General features: G+C 47.8%; 2 protein-coding genes and 1 pseudogene across 2 annotated transcripts; 2 read left to right on the top strand and 1 right to left on the bottom strand.

The window, feature by feature from the left end:
• LOC120604936 (retinol dehydrogenase 16-like) overlaps positions 1-23,956 on the top strand; it is a 28,521-nt pseudogene that overhangs the window by 2,367 nt on the left and 2,198 nt on the right.
• On the top strand, positions 1,950-9,735 carry ZBTB39 (zinc finger and BTB domain containing 39). Its single transcript, XM_039865738.1, is given in 3 exon segments — positions 1,950-2,081; positions 3,586-4,053; positions 4,056-9,735. Coding segments are annotated over 2 exon segments (2,133 nt in total). The 5' UTR covers positions 1,950-2,081; positions 3,586-3,629; the 3' UTR covers positions 5,765-9,735.
• Positions 11,804-14,014, bottom strand: ACKR5 (atypical chemokine receptor 5). Its single transcript, XM_039865739.1, has 2 exons — positions 13,854-14,014; positions 11,804-13,274 (listed from the first exon to the last, which is right to left on the bottom strand). The coding sequence occupies exon 2, from the start codon at positions 13,256-13,258 to the stop codon at positions 12,056-12,058; it is 1,203 nt and encodes a 400-aa protein (XP_039721673.1). The 5' UTR covers positions 13,259-13,274; positions 13,854-14,014; the 3' UTR covers positions 11,804-12,055.

Here is a 23,956-nt window from a genome sequence, read left to right as displayed (position 1 = left end):
TCTAGAGGATTACCATGCTGGACCAATCCAGAGGCTAAGAATATCAAACTGATTCTTCTCAAGAATGTACTTTTTACTATGAAAACTCTTAGCTTTTCTTTCTTCCTCAGAACACTCTGGGTATTGCCTAGTTGTGTTACTGGTTTGTAAACCCTAAGACCCTTGAATAAATCTTTATCATTTATTTCTAGCCAAAGCCTACAGAATCTTCCAGAGTTCACTTGATACCATGATTAAGTCATTGACCATCGGTGATTGATTCTACTTCCAGGCCCTTCTCTCTCCTCCCTAGAGGTCAGGGGGTTGGGATCACTGCAATAAAGTGAATATTGCAATAAAGCAAGTCACAGTTTTTGGTTTCCCGGTGCATATAAAAGTTACGTTTACACTATATTGTAGTCTATTAAATGTACAATAGCACTATGTCGAAAAAAACAATGTACATACCTTCCTTTAAAAGTACTTTATTGCTTAAAAAATGCTGTTCATCATGTGAGCCGGTTGGAAGAATGGCACTGATAGACTTGCTTGACACAAGGTTGCCACTGTTAAAAAACAAAATTCAAGCAAGTAAATTTAAAGATCAAATTGGCTTTATTCACCAATTCATGAATTGGCAGCCAATCCCATGTAGCAAATAGAAAAGAGCTCTGAAGGGCTGTAGAAGAGGAAAGGCTTTAAAGTCAGAAAGAGAATGGGACAAGGAAGTTATTTTGCAGAGTGGATTGTTCCAGGCAAGGTCACCTTCCTCTGTGGTTCCGCAGGTCCAATCAGGCAGATTACCTCACTACTGCTGACTAGGAAATTCCAGACTAATTGGTTAAGATTACATTCCTGAGAGAGGTTTGAAACGGCAGTTACTTTAGGTATTAAGTCTCTGTTTGGTAATGTAGGCATAGCACAAGTGACTCCATTTTGGGCCTGTGGCCTCTTTTTTAACAGGTGGTTAATAAGATCGTTGGTTAGAAAGATTGAACTGGCCCAAGGCTCTTGTAAGTCTTGTAGCCTAATGTCTTAGAGTCATGCTGGAGGTTTGTAGTCTATTGGTTGTATGGTGTTCCACCTCAAGGCCACTTCCAGCTGTAGGGGTTGGGCCTGCCATTGAAACATTTATCAGTCTCCAGCTGACCCTTTCAGAGAGAGCTAAGTGAGACTGCCTGCTTCCGAACAACAAGATCAGGTCATATGGTTGATTTTGCACCTCCTTGCTCGTAAATATGACGTTTGGCAGCATTTTATATTATGCTTGCTTTCAGTATTATCTACCACGAGCTAGTGAGGTTGTAGAAAAGCGGACGCACAATCTCCCAAATTCATCAAAATAACTGATGACTGCTGAACAGCCAAACTGGCTTAGATCAGTTGGCATCATCCTGTGTGTCCCCCTCTTCTCATTCATCTATCCAGGAATTACAGAATTCTATCATCTGCCTGCCCTGGCTTGTACCTGGCTGCCTTCTATCATCGGGCAGTGGTAGGATGAAACAGGAGGGAAGCCAAAATAGAAGGGTCCAAGAGCTTGAGGGGTTCCTATGTATTGAGAAGAGAGAGACCTAGAACAGGGAACGAAATGAGAGCTTGGAGTTGGGATAAGGTTTTTCACTTCTCCAGGAACCAGGGCGAGGAGGAAGTGGCCCTCCATCTGGTGGATCAGAGCTTCAGAAACGCCAGAACTAAGGGGGTCGGAAACGCCCCAGGGCTGCGAAGGGGGTGGAGGCAGGTCCGGGGCGGGGGTCCCGGGCCGAGCGGGGGCTGGGCGGGCGGCCGGAGGGCGGCGGGAGGCTTGGTGGCTGCGCATCCCGCCCTCCTCCCTCCCAGCCCCGCCGTGGGGGGTCGCTGCCTCCTCCCGGGCTGCAGGGGGAGCGGCGGCAGAGCGGCGGGGGGCGCTGCCTCCTCCGGGACGGCGGGGGGCGCTGCGGGCCGGGCGGCGGGGGCGGCCCGGGCCGGCGCGGCGAGCGGCGCGGCGGATGGAGAGTCTGGCCGCGGCCGGCGGCGCCGCCTCCTCGTCGGGCCGGGCACGGCGGGCCGGGGCCTTTGTGTGAGGCGGCGGCGGCGATGGTGCTCGGGCCCCGCGGAGCCGGGTAAGCGCGGCCGGGCAGAGCGCTGCTCCTGGCCGAGGCCCGACCCCGTCCCGTCCTTTCTCTCGCTCTCGCTGGGTTCCTTCCTGCCCGCTCCTCCCCTCGGCCGGACCCTTCCTCCCCGGCCGCGCGCCCACCTCGGCCCGCCGCCCATCCCTCGCCTCCCGGCCGACCCCGCGCCCCTGCTCCCGCCTGCAGTCGCCGGGGAATCGCCGCTCTTTGGGGAGGGACGATGTGCTCGGTGTCCCCAGATGGAGTGCCCCAGTCCCATCCAACGCCCTTTCTCTCGAATTCGACCCTCCAGTGGGGAGACTGCGGAGCCACGGGATTGTTGGGGTGCCTTCTTGGAAGTTCCAAATCTGTCCCCCTCCGATCCCCCACTCAGGCTTGCCAGTGTCCCGATCTGCTGACGATTGATGTATGGCCACCAAGGCCCGGGAGATTCTTGGCTGGTACCCGAACAATGCTTAGAAGCTTCCTGAGCCCCAGAAAAAGTTGAGAATTAGTAGAATGTGGTGAGGTGGAGAAGGGGTCTGTGTCGCGCAGAGTGAGTCGTGAGACAGAAGGAGAATGCACCTAGCCCATCTTCCTTAGGTCGGCAGGACTCTAAAAGCGGAAAAGTGGTATTGAGCAAGCATTTTGGGAGTCTTAGCTATATAATTAGATGCCTTCTTATGACATCTAGTAAATCTCTTAGTTTTTGTCAGTATAAGCATAAATTTCAGGATGGTAAAAAGCAATAAAGCATATTTAAGTAATATTAACTATCACGATTGTATCTACTTTGCTTTATATCTTTGGGTTCTAAAGTGTTTTAACTTCATCCACAGCATACAGAGAATGTGGTAGAGCAGTATCTGAATGGCTGTGGGTTGCGGAGAGAGGAGAACAGGCACGTAGCACAAGTAGGGAGATCTGGGAGCTCAAGAATGAGTAAGATTTATTTAGGGACTGAAAGGATACAGCAACGCTAGAAAACTGAAAGGTAGAGCATCTTTATCTTTTCCTCAGCAGCTAATGGAGCTTTGCTAATTATGTTCAAGTATGTATATGGCATTTGGCATTGTAAAGGAAGAGAATATACTCAACGAGATGGGAAAGCTTGTAACCAGGAGGAAATTAGGAAATTAATATGAGAAGGATTTGAGCCAGTTACTCTGGAAATGAAGTATAAGACTGTCTGCAAGGATACCTCTGGCTTGGCTCTAAGACACTAGCTTCTGTCCAACCAGGCCTACAACCTCTCTTACTGACTCTTAAAGACCAAGCTATCATATTTTTTTCAATACTTTTCGGTTTCTTCATAACTCTGTATTTGGGTATAGGCAGGGAGAGAGGTCGTTGTCCCATCATTTTTGCTGTCTTTTCCCCTAGTTCTCCATATCTAGTCACTCCTGCCCCCACCTGAGACTCAGAAACACTCAGACCGGTGGTATTTCCTCTTGGAGAGTGCCTCATTTTGCAGGGATGTGTTTGGCCATCCATCTTTTCCTTTTGCTGTCTACAGATTAACTGTGCTGATAAGGAGGCAACTTCATAGGAGCTGCTAAGATGGGCATGAGGATCAAACTGCAAAGCACCAACCACCCTAACAACCTGCTGAAGGAACTCAATAAGTGCCGGCTCTCAGAGACCATGTGCGATGTCACCATTGTGGTGGGGAGCCGCTCCTTCCCGGCCCACAAAGCTGTGCTGGCCTGCGCAGCTGGCTATTTCCAGAACCTCTTTCTGAATACTGGGCTAGATGCTGCCAGGACCTATGTGGTGGACTTCATCACCCCTGCCAACTTTGAGAAGATTCTGAGCTTTGTCTACACATCAGAGCTCTTCACGGACCTGATCAATGTTGGGGTCATCTATGAGGTAGCTGAGCGTCTAGGTATGGAGGACCTCCTCCGGGCCTGTCATTCCACCTTTCCTGACCTGGAGAGCACTGCTGTGGCCAAGCCCCTGACCAACACTAGTGAGAGCCATTCCGCACCCTGAGTTGTAGCTCAGTAGAACCTGTCCATCCCCTCGGAGAACTCCGGGGTGGTGGGGAGCACTTTGGTCCTGATAAAAACTATGTCTTTCCTAGTGATACTGGAGGAAGCTATAAGGAGGAAGAGAGAAATGTTACCAGTGACACTAACCATAGCCTGCCTCTGCCTCAGCAGTCACTGCCACCAAAGACAGAAGACCACGATACCCCTGCTCCTTTCACGTCTGTACCTAATATGGTGACTCAGCCAGTCCTAGGCACTGTTAGCATGGGCATTCAAACCAGCACAAGCTCCTGTCAGCCATACAAAGTTCAGAGCAACGGAGACTTCAGTAAAAACAGCTTCTTCCCCGCTGACAGTGCAATAGACATTACCACTGGGACCAACTCCTGTCTGAGCAATAGTGACCACACCAAAGATCCAGGCTTTGGGCAGATGGATGAGCTCCAGCTGGAGGATCTGGGGGATGATGACCTGCAGTTTGAAGACCCCACCGAGGAGATAGGCACAGCTGAGGAGGTGATTGAGTTGAGTGACGACAGTGAAGATGAGCTGACTTTTGGAGAGAATGACAACCGAGAGAATAAGGCCATGCCTTGCCAGGTGTGCAAGAAAGTTCTAGAGCCCAACATTCAACTGATCCGACAGCATGCTCGGGACCATGTGGACCTGCTGACAGGCAACTGCAAAGTCTGTGAGACCCACTTCCAAGACCGAAACTCCCGTGTGACCCATGTTCTTTCCCACATTGGTATTTTCCTCTTCTCCTGTGACATGTGTGAAACTAAATTCTTTACCCAGTGGCAGTTGACCCTCCACCGACGGGATGGAATATTTGAGAACAACATTATTGTCCACCCCAATGATCCCCTGCCTGGGAAGCTGGGTCTGTTTTCAGGGGCGGCCTTCACAGAGTTGAAATGTGCTGCCTGTGGGAAGGCATTGGCCAAAGATTTCCACGTGGTCCGGGGCCACATCCTTGACCATCTAAACTTGAAGGGCCAGGCCTGCAGTGTCTGTGACCAGCGTCACCTCAACCTCTGTAGCCTCATGTGGCACACGCTCTCCCATCTTGGCATTTCAGTCTTCTCCTGTTCTGTCTGTGCGAACAGCTTTGTGGACTGGCATCTCCTAGAGAAGCACATGGCTGTGCACCAAAGCCTGGAAGACACCCTCTTCCGCTGCCACTTGTGCAACCAGAGCTTCAAGTCGGAGGCTGCCTATCGCTACCACGTCAGCCAGCACAAATGCAATAGTGGCCTTGACTCGCGGCCTGGTTTTGGGCTACAGCACCCAGCGCTCCAGAAGCGGAAGCTGCCAGCGGAGGAGTTCCTGAGTGAGGAGCTGGCTCTGCAGGGCCAACCTGGGAACAGCAAGTATAGCTGCAAGGTCTGTGGCAAAAGATTTGCCCACACAAGCGAGTTCAACTACCACCGGCGGATCCACACAGGCGAGAAGCCGTACCAATGTAAGGTGTGCCACAAGTTCTTTCGAGGCCGCTCAACCATCAAGTGCCACCTGAAGACACACTCGGGGGCCCTCATGTACCGCTGCACAGTCTGTGGCCACTACAGCTCCACCCTTAACCTCATGAGCAAGCACGTTGGTGTACACAAAGGCAGCCTTCCGCCCGACTTCACCATTGAGCAGACCTTCATGTACATTATCCATTCCAAAGAGGCAGAAAAGAACCCGGACAGCTGACTGGGTCCCAGCAGAGCCAGGGGGAGCTCCCACACAGCAGCCAGGATGTGAATTTTTAATGGCCGTTGGTCCCTCCCCAGCCGAAGTTACAATTTTGCCTTGCTAGGAATTCTGTCTTGTGTTTAAAGAAGAAAAAAGAAGAAATAGCACATGAGCTGTTACTGTTTCTGAGAAGCAACGGCCCTATCACGTTTACCTCCTTACCTGTTCTTGCCCATGAAGGGCTGTGTTTTTGGTTCTTTTGAGGCTGGTCTTGGGATCTTGTCAGGCAGTTGGTGCCAACTAGATCCCCTTCCCTAGCCTCTCGAGTTTTAGTTTACTGATAGGTTTTATGCTGCTAAGAATCCAACCAACAGCCTCACTAAATAGAGGAGGTGGAGGGAGGTTTTCACTGTGGGTATTACTGCCAGACCTCCAACTGGGACAACCAGCTATGAGAGAGATTTTGGAATGGTCATTCAGAAAGGACCAGTCAGCGGGGCAGCTCACCTCAGGTTCCAGGCCCAGCCCTCAGCAGGGAAAAGGCGTCAGGGGTGGAGGTGCCTTCTTGTTTCATGGCTGTAATCTGCTGATTGGACAGTAAAATCTTTTGGTAGTTAGATCCAAACTGGGGACTAAGCTTTTTATTTAGGTCAGAAAGCTTTGGGATGAATCCTTGCCAGCCAGAAGAGGTCCTGCGGTGCTGTCAGTAGTAACAGCCTGGCTGGACAGGAATGGAGCTTTCTTTTTTCTCCTCAATTCCAGAGAACCATGGTTTTATGGAGTGATGGCCCAGGACATCAGGCCTTCCCTGTGGGGCAAAGGGGACAGGGAGCCACTTTGATATAGTCATCTGTTATCTGGCCATCTCCATCGACCTTGAGTTTCCTGGTGGAGAGGTGAGGATATCTCTGACAGCAGCAGCCTTGCCTTAATTTACATGCAGTCTCCCACCTAGAAGTGTATTTGGCTTGTAGTATAGATGTGAAGACCCCCATGAGGTGGTGGAGTGGTGGACTTTGAGCCCTCCAGGGACCAAATAAGTGGTGGCGTATAACGAGATGTGTGTTCCGTCTGTCCCAGTTGGGTAACCTGTTTACTTTGTGCAACTGGGCAGGAGCTTTGGCAACTCACCTTTGACCTGCTGGAATTTATCCCAATCTGTCTTTGCATTGCTGCCAAGGGGTGCTATAGGTTGGCAGCGGGCTCAGACCCTCCCTAGGGGGCTGGGAAATGTGTCTGCTGAGCCCATGAGGCTGGTTGGCTTTGTTCTTAGTTGGCTTCTAAGGGCGTCTTGCCCAAAGAAGGCTTGAGGGAGAGGGCCCTCAATCTCTTGTACTCACTAGGTGGCACCTCAGTAACTCATACTACCTCACCTGCTCAGACAAGCTCTGGGAGTCCTTGGCCTCCGCCCTGACACTGCCCCTGGTGGGACTTAGCAGCACCCTGGGCTGTTTCACAGCAAGTGGTTTTAATTAACTCACAAAGCCTTTTTGGATGTTAATATTTATTTATTTTTATTTTTGTATACATATTACCCAGCATCTCATTTGGATAAGAGACTTCAGGAAAATGAGTTTCTTCCCAGCAAGGAGCCATATTTCAGGGGACAGTCCTGGCCAGAGATTTGGGAAATAGGCTAGAATTGGGGGAGAATGGGCCAAGCCTTGAAACAAGCAAATTCTTTTCTTTCTCTCCAGGCAGTCTCTTGCAGAATAAACCCAGGGAACCCTTTAGGCAATGGATGTAATTTCTAGAAAGTTGGGGCCTGTTGATTTCCTAGGCCTTTCGCCCTCTTTCCATCTGTGATGGAGTAGATTGGGGACTGAGATGAGGGGAATCAAGTCACATGAAAGACCTTTTTGCACATTTTCTCATCCTTCCTAAACTTGGAAAGCTATATTAAAACTAAGGCAAACCAAAGCTCCGTCCCTATTGGACCTCCTGCCTTTCTCCCTAGCCCTAAGCTGATAAGGCCTCCAAGTTGGCCTGCATGGCTTTCTGGTGGGGTGACCATTACATAAGGGACTTGTACAAGTGGCCACCTTTCACCATCTAAACACAACTTGGTAAATGTTTCCTCGCGACATTCTTGTCAGGGAAGCAGTGTTGCAAGTTTTCACCCCTCACTGTCTTCTCCCTTTCTCTCTCACACTGACCATTAGAAATTTAAGAAGGAAAATGTGTAAAAGGCTACCATCAAGTGTCTGCTAAGCTTTTCAAGCCTGAGTGACCCCTCCCAGACTGTTGGTGAGGACTGATTTTTGAATGGCTGGATTTGAGAGAAGTGGTACTTACTAGAACCCAGCAGGTAGCTGAGAACGGATCAATATGCTGGAGAAACCCTTTTCCTTAACAGAGGGCATCATGGATGCTGGGTAGTCTGTATACTTAACCTGAAACTGTGAAGTATTCCCTTTTTGCCAGTAAACCAAAAAAGCAAACCCTTTAAACTTTGTCCCCAAAACACTAAAAAAAACTGCACCTCTGATCCTCCTGAGGCCAAGTGGTTGATCAGGGTGGCCCAGTTGATTACAGTGAGACATGTATGTAACAGGGTCAGTAGCTCTTGAGGCTGATTGACCAAACCCTGTTCCTCCACGTGTCCCCCATATTCATACCTGAACCTTCCTTCTGTTCAGAGTCATGTTTAATGCCTCTGCCTCTAGCTCACCCTTTTCTGTACTGTTTTACTTGAAACACTATATTGTGGCAGAGGGCACCTAGGATACCTGGTGGAAAGTATTTGTTTTGAGTTTTTTATTTTTTCAGCCGTATTTGTTTCGAGTTTATTTTTTCAACCTTCTCATGATTTCATTGCACCCTCTGCCCTGGAGCCCAGGTTAGCATTGTCTCCTGCTGTATTGTTTCGAGGTTCTGTTTGACCCTTGAATGTCTTTTCTCTCTTTTCCTCCTTTTTCTTGTTCTATACTCCAGACCAGCTATGTAATTGGCAGAACCCTTTGTTTAAAAATTTAAGAATTCAAGTTGGTGACTGTAGAGCATTAAACTAAGCACGAGTCTATTTCCAACCTGTTTTCTAAGGGAAAAGGGTGATACTTGTATGGCACACTGGGATAAACAGCAGAGGCTGCTTGTGGCCAGTGGAGGGAATCAGTATCTTGCTCTCCTGTGACCCACTAATGGCTCACTGATGTCCCAGCACCCACTGGGAAGCTCTGCTTTACCCTTGTATTTGGTCCTAAATTTTAAGATTCCACAGAGTCTCTGTAGTTAATGGCTAGTTGGGAAGAAAGGAGATAGGGGTGGGGATCTGGCCCAGGTAACCCCTAAGAACCAGAAAATGGGTAAAAGTGCTTTTTGACTCCTTTTCTGATCTGTCAATGAGTACCCTTTTGTCTCACGGGCAAGCCTTGGGTTTAGATACCTTCTCCCCAGTCAGGTTTTGCTACTGATGAATTTTCTTCCTCTCTGGCTACCTACTGTGCCCTATTTCTCCAGACTACTCAACTGTGGAAGTGAATTTAAATACCTTTATAGATGGACACTGATTTTGTTGGCATGGGAGTAGACTCTGTGGAGAAATCTGTGCCCATTTGGGAGTCTCTACATGTCCTTTTTTTTTAATCCTTCACTGAATGTAGACAGGAAGCAGGGCACACAGCATTAGTTTCAGTGTGGTTATCATTCGTAAACATCAGGATGAAAATAAAACTGTTTGGATTTTAATGTTTCTTTGACACCCTTCCCTTGTTCAGTCTACCCTTCCCTCCCACCTCTGCTAGCTAAAGTCTCATATGAAATGGAGAAGAGTTGTTGTCGTCTAACTCCTTCCATTAAATTAATAAGTACTGACCTCCTAATATTTAAGTGTTTACTATCTATTGCTGTAAAGTTTTGTATATTTTGTAAACTTTTCCCCCCAAATAGTAGATGTCTAAAATCGTTGTACATCTGATTCTTTTATATTCCATTGTTCGGCACAAAGTGTGGTTTTTATTTAGAATAAAAAAAGGAAATTGGATATGAGAGTTCTTTTCCTATTTACTGTGGTCATTCCTTGAGTTCAAACTATCTGAGTTTTTATCAGTTCAGTAACAGTATTCTCAGCAGAATTCTTTCAGGTACCACATTTGTCTTTCCTGTAGCTAGAATTCCCCAGGGTTAACTTGTTGACCTGTTTTAGTAGAAATTTAAGTCAGTGACCCGGCCTTTTCGGGAGAACATCTCTAAGGGGATCTTCCGTTGGCCTAGAGAGAGCAGGAACTCTGCTAATGTCTACTTGTTGGACTCAAGATTTGGCCACAAATCGTCTTTCCAGTGCCATTTAATTCATTGTGAAGTGGTATGTTGGAGTGGGGAGAGGCAGATCAAACACAGAGGATTCAGAGGTTTGGCATAATTTACTCTTGAAGTTAAGATGTCATGTGGTCCTTTTGGTCTTGGAGCACATTACCCTGGGCCTGGCTCCAATCACTGCTCAGTAAAGGCTGAGCTGAGCAGCCTTGCCTTCAGCCCAGCCAGTTCCCTCTCCTAAGGTAGTATTCATGCTGCCAGGATGATAACTGGTTGCCAGAGTGAAATCTGTGAGAACACCATTTTGGGGAAGTGGTCTCTGAGATAACCTGGCATGTGACAGAGATGTAAAGTTGGGTTTCTTTTAGGAAACTTCTGGAGCCCAAGGCAGAGGAGGCAGTGATAGGACATCAGATATTGGCTAGGTTTTTACATGGGCACAAGGGAGGAAAGTCTAATGCATTTTTTGCATTATTAGGTTAAGCCCTTACTGCAACCCCCAGGTCACAACCTGGACTTTCCTGGTTGAAAAAACCTTCAGCTCTGTGCCACTGAGCAGCTGTTCATAGCTTAAGACCCTTTGAGGGTTGGGCCCAGTGAGCAGGGGGAGTGTAGATACAAATTTCCCCCCATGCTCCTGACAAACAGGTATATATGCCATTGGAGCACATGTTTAATGCATCTGGTGAGTACAGTTTCAGATTTCTAAAAGCAGTAGAGACAGCACTCCAGGTCAGTGAGGAGTTATTCCAAGTTAAACATTCCAGACACAGCACTGAGCAGGACAGAGTATCTCAGTGGTTATGTCCACAAGCCTTTCAGTCTCCACAGGCAGGATTAAGAGACCACGGACTTGGAACTGGTGGACTTGGACCTGTTCTTAGGCTTTTACTTTAGTCAGAATTCTTCATGGACATAATCTCAGTTTCCCAAGCTGAGAAAAGAGCCTTCCCAGAAAACCTACTTGTTAACAAGAGAACTTCTTTTCCTATCTGTCGGACAAGTGTTAATAGAAGTAAATTGCTGAACAGATAAATAACGAAAAGACTAGACCAGGGAGAAAGAAGTGTAAGGGTGAGAACTGACAGAAGAATACCAGAACTCTGTCCTGTGACAGAATTGGAAAATTTCCACTTCGCTGTACTGTGCAGGAAACAAAGGCTGAGGGACAGAGCATCTGAGGGACAGGCTGTCCAAAGGTCTGTTCCCAGAATGCATGTCCCTTGACATTTTCCTATGATCTTGAGAGAAAGGGACGGGGTGGACTTCTGATGGCATATCTTCCTAGATCTGAAATGTCCTAGATCCAAAGCTGGAAGGAGATGGCCCATGAGAGGCATCGACTCTGAGACAGCTCCTCTGCTTTGGGGGGAGGGGAGCAGGATGGACAAGCGAGGGGGAGAAAACCAGCAAGGAAATGGAGAGTTTCCTGGATGGAGAAAGGGGATGGACAACTACCCCACCAACCCAGCTGCTGGGTGGGTGCCTGTTTGGACCTTGGCAGTTCCCCCGCCCCTGCTTCCCTACTCCCTCCATTTATCACAGCACTGAGGATGCACTGCTAGGAAACGTCCTGCTGGGGCCTCCTGGTCCTTTGGCCTCTGGCCTCTTGTCCCCACAGCCTGCATGGTGTGCTGGGAAATCAACAAGCACACAAACACAAAAGGAAAGTTTTGTGAGGTTCCTGCAGAGCTCACTCTTTCCGGCCAGGCTGATTTCTGCAATGAGTGCATCTAGTTTCAGCTGAGTATCTCTTTGGCCTTCCACAACTTCAAGTGCAGATTTTCCAGAGATCAAGAGTCATGGCTGTCTCTACTGTTTATTTCACCTTTTTTCTTGTGTGTCTGCCTTAGACACAGAGACCAAGACAATAGTACAACACCAAGGACACATTCATTATCTCTCCTTGCCCCTTCTCCCTCTCACCACCTCAAGATATAAGATAAACTCCAAATTGGCCATCAGTGCTCTGACTCTTTCCCCTGATCCCTACAAAATCTCTCACCATACACCTCCAGCTTTCTACTTCACTGAGGGAGGAGACTGGAATCTGCCTCAGCTGGCTGTAAGAGATTGAGGAGCAGAGATGGGTGAGGTATTTGGTGCATGGAAGCTCAGGCTGGGTTGGTGGTGGGGGCCTGCCACAGTGGGCTGGGTGCCCTCCTTGGTGATGATGATGGAATGCTGAGTAGAGGAGGAGGAAGAGGAAGCATGTCTGTCCGCCCTGGCCTGGACCTTGGGAAGGTAATGGACCACAGCGCTCAGCAGCCGGTCCCGGAAGCTTGGGCTGAGAAAGTTGTAAAGGATGGGATTGACGACACAGTGGAGCATGGAGAAGCAGTCGATGACATCGTAGAAGAAATAGAGCACGTGGGCCAAGTAGCAGTGGAGGGAGACATGGGTCCCGTGCAGTGTGAGCAGCAGCAGAGTCACATGGTAGGGCAGCCAGCAGATGACAAAGACGGCAATGTAGGCACACACCAGCAGGCAGTGGCGCCGGCCCTCCTGTCGTCCTGCCTGCCGAAGGCGGCAGGCTGTCAGCATGTTGAAGATAAGGATGAGAGGGAAGGGCAGCAGGAAGCCCAGGACAGTGGTGGACAGGGTCACTGCCAGGGCCCATGTACTGTAGGTTTCAAAAGGGGCCATGAAGAGGCACATGGGCTCAGAGCTCTCCACCAGCTGGATGTGGACCACCTCGGGCAGCGGGATGATGGCCGAGAGCACCCAGACGCCTGCACACACCGCCCGCCGCACTCGGTGCTGATGACGCTGCCAGGAGGGAGAGGCATGGGTGAGGGTGACGTAACGGTCGATGCTGAGGCACACCAGGAAGAAGATGCTGCTGTACATGTTGGCAAAGTAGAAGTAGTGAGTGAAGCGGCAGGAGAAGCTGCCCCAGAGCCAGGTGTAGTCTAGTGTGACCTCCAGCATCCACACAGGCAGGGATAGGACGATGCCCAGGTCCGCTATGGCCATGTTGAGGATGTAGAGGCTCAGCAGCCCCGCCCGGCCCGAGCAGCGCCAGTTGACCCAGATCACGAGGAGGTTCTCCACCAACCCGACCACGAAGATGGCCAGGTAGATGATAAAGAGGGCCACTCGCTTGGTGCTCTCGCTGAGCTCCATGTGGCACTCAGGCAAAGTATGGTTGAAGAAGTAGAGCAGTTCAGTCCAGTTGTGGATCTCTCTTATGTCATTGGCAGGCCCTGCAGTGACCCCCTCAGAGAAGCCAGACCCCATGCTGGTCGCGACTGACATGAGGACCAGCAAATGCCTAGTGGGGAGAAGAGAGAGTTGGAAGAGAAAGGAGACCTGGAAAATAGCCTCATGTTTCCCAGGTAATAGGTCATAGGAACCAGGGGGTGTTAGGGAAAGATTCTGGGTCTGAAGAAGCAAGAAAGGGAAGTTGAGCATTCGAATATTAAAATAGTACACAACTCACTTGTCGGCTTTGACCCAAGAAGCAGAGATACTTTGTTAATGGGCCTCAGTAGTGGGAGAGACCAGAACTGTTTGTGCCCAACCAGATTTCTTCCCAGCCTGGCCAGTCCCACCCTTCTCCAGCTCCAGATGGGTTCCAACTTCCACTTCTCTCCTGGCACTTCGCCCTTTGGCACTTGCACACTGGCCTTCCTTGGGTGCTCTTGCTCTTGCCCTTGCCATTTGGGCTATGGGTGTGGGACACCACCACCACCACACACATCATACACACACACACATACCACACACACCTTTACACACACACACACACACACACACACCTCTAATTCATCCCTGGAACACCTGTGGATCATGCAGGAAAGGCAGTTTTCTACAAGTCCAATCTCTTCTTCCCTGAGAGAGGGAAACTCACCTGAGCTTGCTTCAGGAGCACCTCTGGTCCTGGAGGGCCAGCAGGTCTGGACTGTTGGGGAGCCGTGAGGAGGCTGGAGGGACTGTGGCCCTGGGGCCGGCTTTGCTTTGGGCTTCAGGGCCGCCCTTCTCATCCGGGAAGCAGTATCACTGGCTGAGGCTCTGTGGGAGACGGTCAGGGATTTTCCTGCCTTCCCCCAATCCCGTTAGAGGGGAAGTCACAGCAAAAGATCCACTGTGCCAGTGGCCGGGAGGAGTCAGGCTGCAAGCATTAAAATCCAGACTCTTGTACTCAATAGCTGCAAATTTACCTCTTAAAGCCTGGATTCTGTCTTCTGCAAATTGGAACAATAATATCTACCATTAAGGGTGTTGTGAAAATTAAATGAGCCATCAAGGTGAAGTGCTTAGCACAGGGCTGGGCCTGTGTTAAATGCTTTACGTTTGTATGTGTTTTCCACTCTCTAAATTGGCTTGGGATCCCACTCCTCCCTGTCTTCATTCCTACTGAAGTAGAATTGGATGAGGGCTAAAATAAATCTGAAAATCAGTCAGACTTTTAATCACTCTGGCCCTTTCCTCAATGACTCATGCCCACCCCTTGCCATTCTGCCCAGCCTTCATTTTTTGATCTGAGTTGAGAATCTAGAGAGAGAGGAAGACTGAATGCGGGGAGGAGAAGTGGCAACACTGCACTTCAGGGAGACCCCTGGATGGAGAGAAGGAGGAGAACAGCGTCCTTTCTCTCATGGTTATAAACTTCCTGAGAAGTGTGTGTGTGTGTGTGTGTGTGTGTGGTGTGTGTGTGTGTGTGTGAGAGAGAGATTGAAAGTCACTAGGCTTCTCTATCCCTCCAAGCCATAGGGTAAGGCTCATAGCATGGATTGTGTTGTTGATGCACTGTGTTATCAGAGCTTCCTGTTTCTCAGAGCACTTTCACCTCAGTTAATCATTTGATCCCTGAGGTACCCTGTGGGGAGGAAGGATGGGCTTCCTTATCCTCTGCAAGGTCCAGAGAAATTGCCTGTCTCTCACAGCACAGTGCGCAGATGGCAGAGCCACCTGGAGCGGGGCCTGTTTTGAAGGACGTAAAACAAGGATGTGTTGGCTGGAGGAGATTCGGTATATATATTTAATCGAGATGAAATTCCCATAACAATATTAACCATTTTAAAGGGTATAATTCAGTGGCATTTCATATATTCACATTGTTGTGCAACCACCACCTCTATCTAGTTCCAAAACATTTTTACTACCCCCAAAGAAAACCCCATACCCATTAAGCACCCACTTCCTGTTCCCCTTTTCTCCCAGTCCCTGGCAGCCACCATTCTGCTTTCTGTCTCTGCGGATTTATCTATTATGGATATTGAATACACATGGAATCATACAATGTGTATGGCCTTAGTGTCTGGTTTTTGTTTTTTTTTTTCACTTAGTATAGTATTTTTGAGGTTCATTCACATTGTTGTAGGCATCAGTACGTCATTCTTTTTTATGGCTGAGTAATATTCCATTCTATGGATATACCACATTTGCTTATCTACTCGAGGGGATTTTTAAAAAAGTTTGGTAATTAATTTTTATTGTGGTAAAATAAACATAACATCAGAATTTCTATTTTAATTAGTTTTAAGTATATCATTCAGTAGCATTAAGTACATTCACATCGTTGTGCAGTATTACCACCAACCATCTCTGTTGGAAGGGTTATTTTTAAATTTGCATTTTTCTTGAAGCCTCCTATAGAAAAACTGTTTCTCTACTCATAATACTTCTGACACCAAATGTGTAGGGTTTTCCCCCCATTCCAACTCTCTGGACATCAACTGGGTGTCTTATAATTTAATTCAATTCTGACATCAGCCACCTGGAGTAGGTGTCAGAATCCACAGGTTTAAGGGTTCAGTCCCACAAGATTGTCCTCACTTTAGATGCCAGTCACAAGAAAATGGGTCCCCGGGGTACCCACATGGTTACACGGTTACAAAGTCAGTGGTTCCCACACCCGCACCTCTCCCCCCGCCTTTAGTTTTGATAATTTGCTGGAACTGCTCACAAAACTCAGGGGAACATTTACTTACATTTACTGGTTTGTTATAAAGGGTACGAATGAACAGCCAGATAAAGAGGTACACAAGGTGAGGTCGGAAAGGGTCTTGAGCTTCTGTCCTCATGGAGTTGTCATGCACCACCTTCCTGGCACGTGGGTGTGTTCACCAGCCCAGAAGATCTCTGAACCTCATAGTTTAGGGATTTTTATGGAAGTTTCATCATGTAGGCACAATCGATTATTAATTTAATCTCCAATCCACCCTCTCCCTGGAGGATGAGGGGGTGAGGCTGAAAGTTCCAAGCTTTTAGTTAAGGTGTACTCTTTCTGGTAACCAGTCTCCATTCTGAAGCTACCCAGGAACCCACCAAAAGTGACCTAATTAGAACAAATGGTGCTCCTATCACCCAGGAACGGAGGGCAGAAGCCAAATATATATTTTTTATTATGTCACACCTTCACTCACACATCAGACCATGCCTAGATCAAGAAATCTGTCATGATGAGCTACGATGATGTAAAATGTGGTTTACTTTGATTTTTCAGACAGATCTACTCTCTCTTTCTTTAGGATCTCAGTTTCTAGTCTACATATGTCTTTTATCAGTAAGGAGCCTTCTGAGAATTTTTGCTTTCTTCTTCATGCCTTTGACCCATGCAGATGGAGTCTCCCCCGGACCTAACCCCATCCTGGGAGATCCTAGTTCTGGTTTCTGTTCTCTCCACATGGACCACACATTCCGACCCATGGCCATTCCCATTCCTCCCCAAAAGACTGCATTTTAGTGGCTCATGTCTCCTGGGTCTCTGAATCTTCTACCCCAGGACCTTTTCCCTTCCAAATGGAGACAGCCTCACTTCCACCTTCTCCCCAGCCCCCGACCCCTTCATATCACCCAGTGTGTATTTGCAGCCAGAGGAAGAGATGGTGGTCCCTTCTGGCAGAGACACAGAGAAAAAACTGCTCCCTCAGGAAGAAATAAGTAACTGCTCCCTCAGGAATAAATAAGTGATATCTCTGCAGTTTTCATTTGGGTGTTTTTCTTTGGAGGGAGGAGGTGGACAGCTGGAAAGAGAGACTGAGAGCAAGCGAAAGAGGGAGGGGCAGGAGTCCAGGCTCCTTGCCAATCTGGGCAGGAGAAAGGGGGCAAACAGCTTTGCTCCAAGCAACAGGAGCTGCAGGACTGAAACAATTCCTGGAAATTTACTCTTTCTTCTTCCTCCTCCCACCTCTACTTTTTTTTTTTTTTCGAAAAAATGTAGACAAGACATTGTAATCAACAATCAGAAAGGAAGGAAGGTACCAGGGAGGAGTTATTGGGAGGCACAGATAAAGGCAGGCAGCTTCCCAGGGTCAGGTGGGGGCCAAGAGCTTGTGCTCTGACCCTTGAGGAAGGACTGGGGTGGGTTGTCCCAGGAATCCACCCCCTACCACTCTGTGGCCTTTGTGACCCAGGGCCCTACTTCATGTGGCAAGGGCAGGTGGATTGTAAAGAGCTCAAGGCTGAGGAGTTTGGCAACAATTGCACTCACATCCCCAGCCTGAGCTTCCAGAAGAAGGTCAGTGAGTGCAGAAGCCAAGTCCAGCCACAGAATCTGCTCTGCCCTCCTGCCACAGCTTCCCTCTGCCAAGCAGGCAGCCTTGTCTGCTCAGTAGCAACAGATAAGGGACTTCCCAAGCTTCCCAAAAAAGGATGTGGCTCAGAGACCCTGTTCCCAGCCCTTTCCTGCTCACTCACATTTCACCGTGGCACAGTGGAGGTAACACTAGTTTGGGGACCAGACCTGGTTCTGACACCTTGTTCCACCACTTAGTAGCTGTGTGACTTCAGGAAGTTAGTTTGCCTTTCTGGGTCTGTTTCTTTTTATGTAAAATGAAGATAATGATGCTTTCTTCACAGGGTTATTATAGGGGGTGCATGAAATGATATATGTAAAGTGCTTGGCATACGAGTGGCCCTTTTATACTTCTTGGGAATAAGGAAGAAGAGATCCTTCTTGTGGAATTGATCTTGAGATACCTGTCCCTAGCCCCACCACTACCAGCCACTTTTTCCCTGAAATGGATCAACACCAGCTTCCTCTTTTATTTAGTTGTCTGGCATTGTGTTTCTTACATAGAAGGTTAAGAACATCCTCAAATACCCTTATGAATTACCACAGGAGAGATGTAGTAACAGCTAACATTTATTGAATACTCATCATTTGCCAGGCACAATTGCAAGATGCTTTTCATGTATCATTTAATCTTCATAACAACTTAAAGAGATGTGTACTGTGGTAGACAAGAAAACTATGGCACAGAGAGGTTAGACAGCTTGCCTGAGTCACAATGCTAGGAGTTCAATAAACTCTTGTTACAGAGATTCTTGACTTGGGTTCTTGGCACGTAATGGCTTTAGGTGGTCTGTGAACTCCCTGAAAAATATATACAAAATCCTGCCTGTTGTGTTAAGTCATATTTATGGGGCTTAGAGCCTTCCTTAGATTCTCAGAGGAGTCTATGATGTCTAAAAGGTTAGATGTGACTGCCCTAGAAGAGCTTCTCATGGCCAAGAGCTAGGATTTTAAAAAATGAGGTAGGACATGCACTTCTGTGGAGGTGACTCAGCCCTGGGAATTCTGGGAAATTTCTTGAGCGAGGGAAAAGTCCTCTTCGTGGATCTGAGGAGGGGTTTGAGAAAGGATGGTGAATTGTCTTTGCTTCCCAGCCCTTGACCTTCCACAAGATGAAGGACAACCATTTCCTCTCTATGATTTCCCCGAGAGAGTGGGTATATGGGATGTGAGTGTGTGTGTGTGCAATGTTCGTCTAAGGACGAGGAAACATGGAGAGACTGATAGAGACTGGAAGGCCCCAGGTACCATTCCCGCAGGGACACTGCACCACCCAGCAGCCTCCCAGTGTGCCTTGGCTCTTCCCCCTGCCTTTGGTTTCCTATCTCTCCCCTGGCTACTGTTCCTCCCTCAGAATCCCCCACCTCCTGATCCCTCACACCTGACCTGGGGTCTCTGTAGACGTGCTTACAGTCCCTTTCTGATTCCAGATTTATCCAGTTTTGACAAACTTTGGTTGAACACCTAATGCGTGCTGGGCAGCAATTCCCCTTGAATTCTCCAGTGCTTCCTGTGGCCCTGACTTCCCAAGGTTTCACCATTTTCATGGCAACCCATGGATTCTTAGACCCTCTGAGAGTTGGAGTTGAGAGGACCTGCTGAAGTCATCTTGATTCTCTTCCCTCATTATAAAGATGAGGGAAATAGAGGCTTTGGGGAATCTCATATTGTCAAACAATGTAAGAAGAGCAGGTAAGTGGAGAGGGAAGCAGGATGTTGCAGTGTCATCTACCTCAGCATTCACTTGTCTCTGTTAGAAGCTAGGCACTGCCAAGTGCTAGAAATATAAAAATGATGAAACTCAGTCCCTTCTCCCCAGGGGCTCCGAGTCATCAATGCTCTAGTGTTCAGCATGCTCGGGCACAGTCCCAATCTCTTCAATAAAATGAAACCATTGCTTCAGTCTTAACCTGAAGCTTCTGGATTTCTGTCATTTCTCTCCCCCCAAAACAATGATCATTGAGCCATTTTGTAGCCCTTTGGGAAAGGTGTTCAAGATGTTTGGGCCCACTTCCAGGAGTCCTTTCCAGAATGTCAGAGAGCTGTGGACTGACAGATCTCTGATTTCTGCTGGCATTTCCGGAGGGACACAAACCATTGAGACTTGCTGCAAAGATCCACCTGGGGCTGCAACTAAGTGGCCGTTGGGGTTTACAGCCATCCCTGGTGGCGAAGTTAGGCACCTGTCCTCGGTCCCTGTTAAAATCGATCTTTTCTGCCTTTGGAATCTGTGTCTCTGCTTGGAATCTGCACAAATGGCTGGCAAGGGAGAGCCTCGGCACAGGAAGGGCAGAGGGCCATGTAACTGGCACCCAGGGCTGGGGACAGGGCATCTTTGAGGAGTAAGAGGATCGCGACTGTCAGGCCCGCTTTGCCTAAGTCCTTCCATTCTACCCGCCCAGCCACAGGGACATAGATATCTCACTACTAAGTGTGCCCACACCATTCCTTTCTCCACTTTCTTTGCCTCTGAGGTGAGACATCTCCCGTTGTCTCCAGAACGCTTTCTGCCCCTGAGAGGTACTATATAAGCAAGGGACCTTATACTCTTTTGCCTTCTCTGTCTAATCTAGAAACTGACAGAATTTAGTTTCTCAAGAATGAATTCTGTGTTGAGCCATATGGGGAAACCCAGGCTCAGAGACTAAGCCAGCTGCCAAGGTCACAAGGTGGTTGAAGCGGGGCTGGGTTTTGAACCCACAGGTGCCTTGATTCAAAATATATCTTCTTTGTGAAAATCTCCAGTAGGTCAGGGAGACCAGAGTCCTGGACTTGAGCAGGAAAAAAGGTAAGAGGACAGCTCTGAAGCCTGAGAACACGGACACAGGGGGCTCTGATGCGATGATGATGATGATGATGTGGTGGGGAGTGGGGTTGGTGGGAGTGGGCAGTGGAAAGGAGTGGGAAGACCAGGAGAAGGTGGTTACAAAAAGTACCTGTAGGTCAAGGGGTGCTTTGAGAAATCCATGACATGAGAAATGGTGTAAGTGTACCAGAGATGAAGTTGAGGCCAGAATCAGTAATACTCACTAAAAGTAGTGAACAAGAAAAACCTGAGGACTCCATGCCAGAGAGCCTGGAGGCTGTCACACCAACTCATACCCTGTGTGTTCTTATGAACACCAGTCTGAACACTGGTCATAGTCTTGTTTTACCCTTGCCTGTCTGCCATGCCCTGCTAAGCCACATGGCTGTACCTGGCAACTATCATGGGCCCGTACTACTTTTTGCGCTGATACGGGAGATGCAGGTGGTGAGCCACTTCCGAGACAAGTACGTCTTCATCACAGGCTGTGACTTGGGCTTCGGGAACCTGTTGGCCAGGCAGCTAGACTTGCGAGGCCTGAGGGTCCTGGCTGCGTGTCTGACGGAGAAGGAGGCCGAGCAGCTGAGGGGCCAGACATCAGACAGGCTGGAGATGGTGGTCCTGGATGTCATCAAGACAGAGCATCGCTGTGGCCACCCAGTGGGTGAAGGAGAGCACGGTGACAGAGGTGCCGTGAAGGTTTCTCATTCTGTTTCTTCCCTCTCAGTGAAGGGGAGATGCCTGGTCTGCTCTCTGGAGAAGATTCTCAACATGTTTTCCAGGACTTGACGTCATACTAACTTTCTGCACCTCACCCAGCTTACTGGCTGAGCCTCTTCTCCTTCCACTGTGCCCCACCTCCCGAACTTGGAGCTCTGCAGTTTCAGGGAGAGTGTGCTCCAATGAGAATTTGCCCTTGCAGAATTCCTTCTCTCTCAGCAAAGGTTCTGGATTTCTTGATGTTGAGTGCTCAGGGGTGGGGGAGGTCAGGATCCACGTTCTGGTGGAGGGATGGGGGAGGGGGAAATGGCCTGAAGCTTACATGGGTGGCTGTGGGGACAATGCTGGAGCCAGGCTCGTGTTCTCAGCACATTAACATGTTCTTGCTGGTGACATATAATCGTCTGGGAGTTAATATCACCTATTTTTAGATGATGATACTGAGCTTTCAGGATTTGCCTAAGGAAGGTCAGAGAACTAGTACAGGGTCACTTCTTCTCTCTTTCTTTTACTACAACTGTGCCTGCCTTATTATGGGGGAAGAAAAGAGCAACAACTTCCTTGATCTAGATATAGATGTAAAACACGATCAGTGTGGAAAATGCAGAAAAGTACAGGGACTAAAAAATTACTCACCCAGAATCTGACTACCTAGAAATAAGCATTCTGTTAACATTCTGACCTACATGGTATTACTTTTTTTTTTTTTGGTATTTTATTTATTTATTTGTTTATTTGTTTGTTTTTATGATGACATTGGTTAACGAAATCCGGTAAGTTACAGCTGTACATTTTAACAGTAAGGCATATATATAGTTACATTATGTGTTCACCTCCCATAGTTAGATTTCTTTCTGTCACAACGTATTTGACCCCTTTTACCCTATCTACCTCCTTCCTCCCCTCTGGTAACCACTAGTCTATAGTCCATGTCCATGCGTCTCTGTTTGTTCTGTTCATTTATTGCTTTTAGGTTTATATCCCACATATAAATGATATCCTTTTATTTTCAACTTTTTCTGTCTGGCTTATTACGCTTAGTATGATTATTTCGAGGTCCATCCATGTCGTTGCAAACAGTATTACATTTTGCACAGAGGTCGTGTCCTAGTCTTCTTATTAAAAGGCGATGAGGAATTCTACAATGTCATGAAAATTTCTGCAAAAACTTAATTTTTAGTGACCAAGAAATTTCTATCCTTCTGAATAACATTATTTACTAAAACAGTATCTAATGATGTGATATGAAATTGTTTCCTATATTTTATTTATCATATTCAACATAAAAGACACCTCGATAAATTTCTTCTTACTCATGTCTCTACTCTATAACCATATGCATTAATTGGATTCTTAGAAAGAAATATATGGTGAGAGAATATGGTTCCTATAAGGGCAGGGCATGTCTGAGCAGGCTCAACCCTCTGGGTCAGTACTTTCAGGCTCCCTACTGCCACCCAGGCCCAGTGTCCTCCTAATCCCTGCTCCTGCTGTCCTGAGGTCTCTGGTTGGCAAATCTTTATACCCTCCTGACTGTGTCTTCGAGTCTTGCAGAAAGGTTTTCATGGAGTTGGGTGAACTGTGGACCCAGGGGGATGAGGGGTGAGTGGCCTCCTTTGCAGGTGGGAGAAGGTGGCATGGTCTGAGGCCAAGGGTGAAGTCTGTGCTCAGAGGTGGGGAGAGGCAGCCTTGGGTTCCCCTCAAAGCCTGTCCCTGGAATTCTCAGAGCTTCCTACAGGAATGTTACTTTATATTGCTGCAGACCATGTGCCCTGAGGACAAATCCCAGGCCTGTTCTCTACCTCTCCCTGCACCTGAGATTTCAGGTCTGTTTTACCCAACCAACATCTCCCCAGATATCTTTCTGTCCTTTATCCATTGTGGTTTTCTTCCTTTCTTTTCTTTCTTCTCATCGATAGTTGTTGAGAACTTGTACTATGTAAGTTGTTCAGACATCTGAAACCGTGGGTGAATATTTCTAATGTCTGCAAGGACAACATTAATACATGAAAATCCAATCGTGACACTCTATGATCTGTACTGTGGACTGTCTAGATTTCCATAACATCATTGCTGCCTCATCAATTCTGGATGATTGCTCTATGTCTACCATGAGAGGGCGGGGCCACTAGGAATAAATCCGGAGGAAAGCATACTTTCTGTCACCAAGAGTGTACAGGGTTTGCACTTCCTCAAATCCTGCAGGTAGCATGTAGTTATCGGTTTCACCCATTCCCCATCTCTACCTTCCTCCTACTGTCCTCACTAGATTGGAATGTGAATTGTAACTAATGTAGAGAGGAGGCAAGAGAATTAAAAATGTTAATCAAGCTACTGCAATATGCTGATCAGCCCTGCAGCCAGGACAGGAGGACACCTTCAGAACAAAGGAAGATTTCTACTGGGATTGCTAACAACCCATTCCCCACACCTGTGAAGGGGAAACAGCAACAATAGAGTCCTTAAGTAGCTGCCCTACACAAAATAAAATCATTCATTCCCCATGGCTGAAACCATGGGCAACCTATGGATTAAAGTCTCTGAATTGCCAGCAGGCTTTTCACTCTAAATATTCATACCTTTTTATGCTACATACTCTTCCCCTTCCTCACTATATGTCCGTATCGAAAGAAATGAATTAACAAACTCTTTCAAACTATAATTCACAGGAACTAAAGAATGATATATAAACTGAATTCCCTGAGCACTCAGGGTCCCTCTCATGGTCTCTCTCACTGTCCATCTCGTTTCTTTCTCTCTGTACTCTTTACTCAGTCTCTCTCACTGTCCTCCTCTCCCTTAGTCCCTCTCTCACTCTCTGCCTCTGAGAGGAGACCACACTCTGTCTGTGGAGTGTTATCCCTTTCCTAATAAACTTTCCTTTTGACTCTAACTTTGGCGTGTGTGT

Source organism: Pteropus medius, unplaced genomic scaffold (assembly GCF_902729225.1).
Source record: "Pteropus medius unplaced genomic scaffold, Ma_sr-lr_union100, whole genome shotgun sequence".
NCBI lineage: Eukaryota > Metazoa > Chordata > Mammalia > Chiroptera > Pteropodidae > Pteropus > Pteropus medius.
The sequence above is the reverse complement of the archived record's forward strand: the minus strand, read 5'-3'. Positions and strand labels throughout refer to the sequence as shown.

Excerpts from the sequence above, each read along its gene's own strand:
- ACKR5 (XM_039865739.1), bottom strand. The coding sequence starts at position 13,258 with ATGTCAGTCGCGACCAGCATGGGGTCTGGCTTCTCTGAGGGGGTCACT.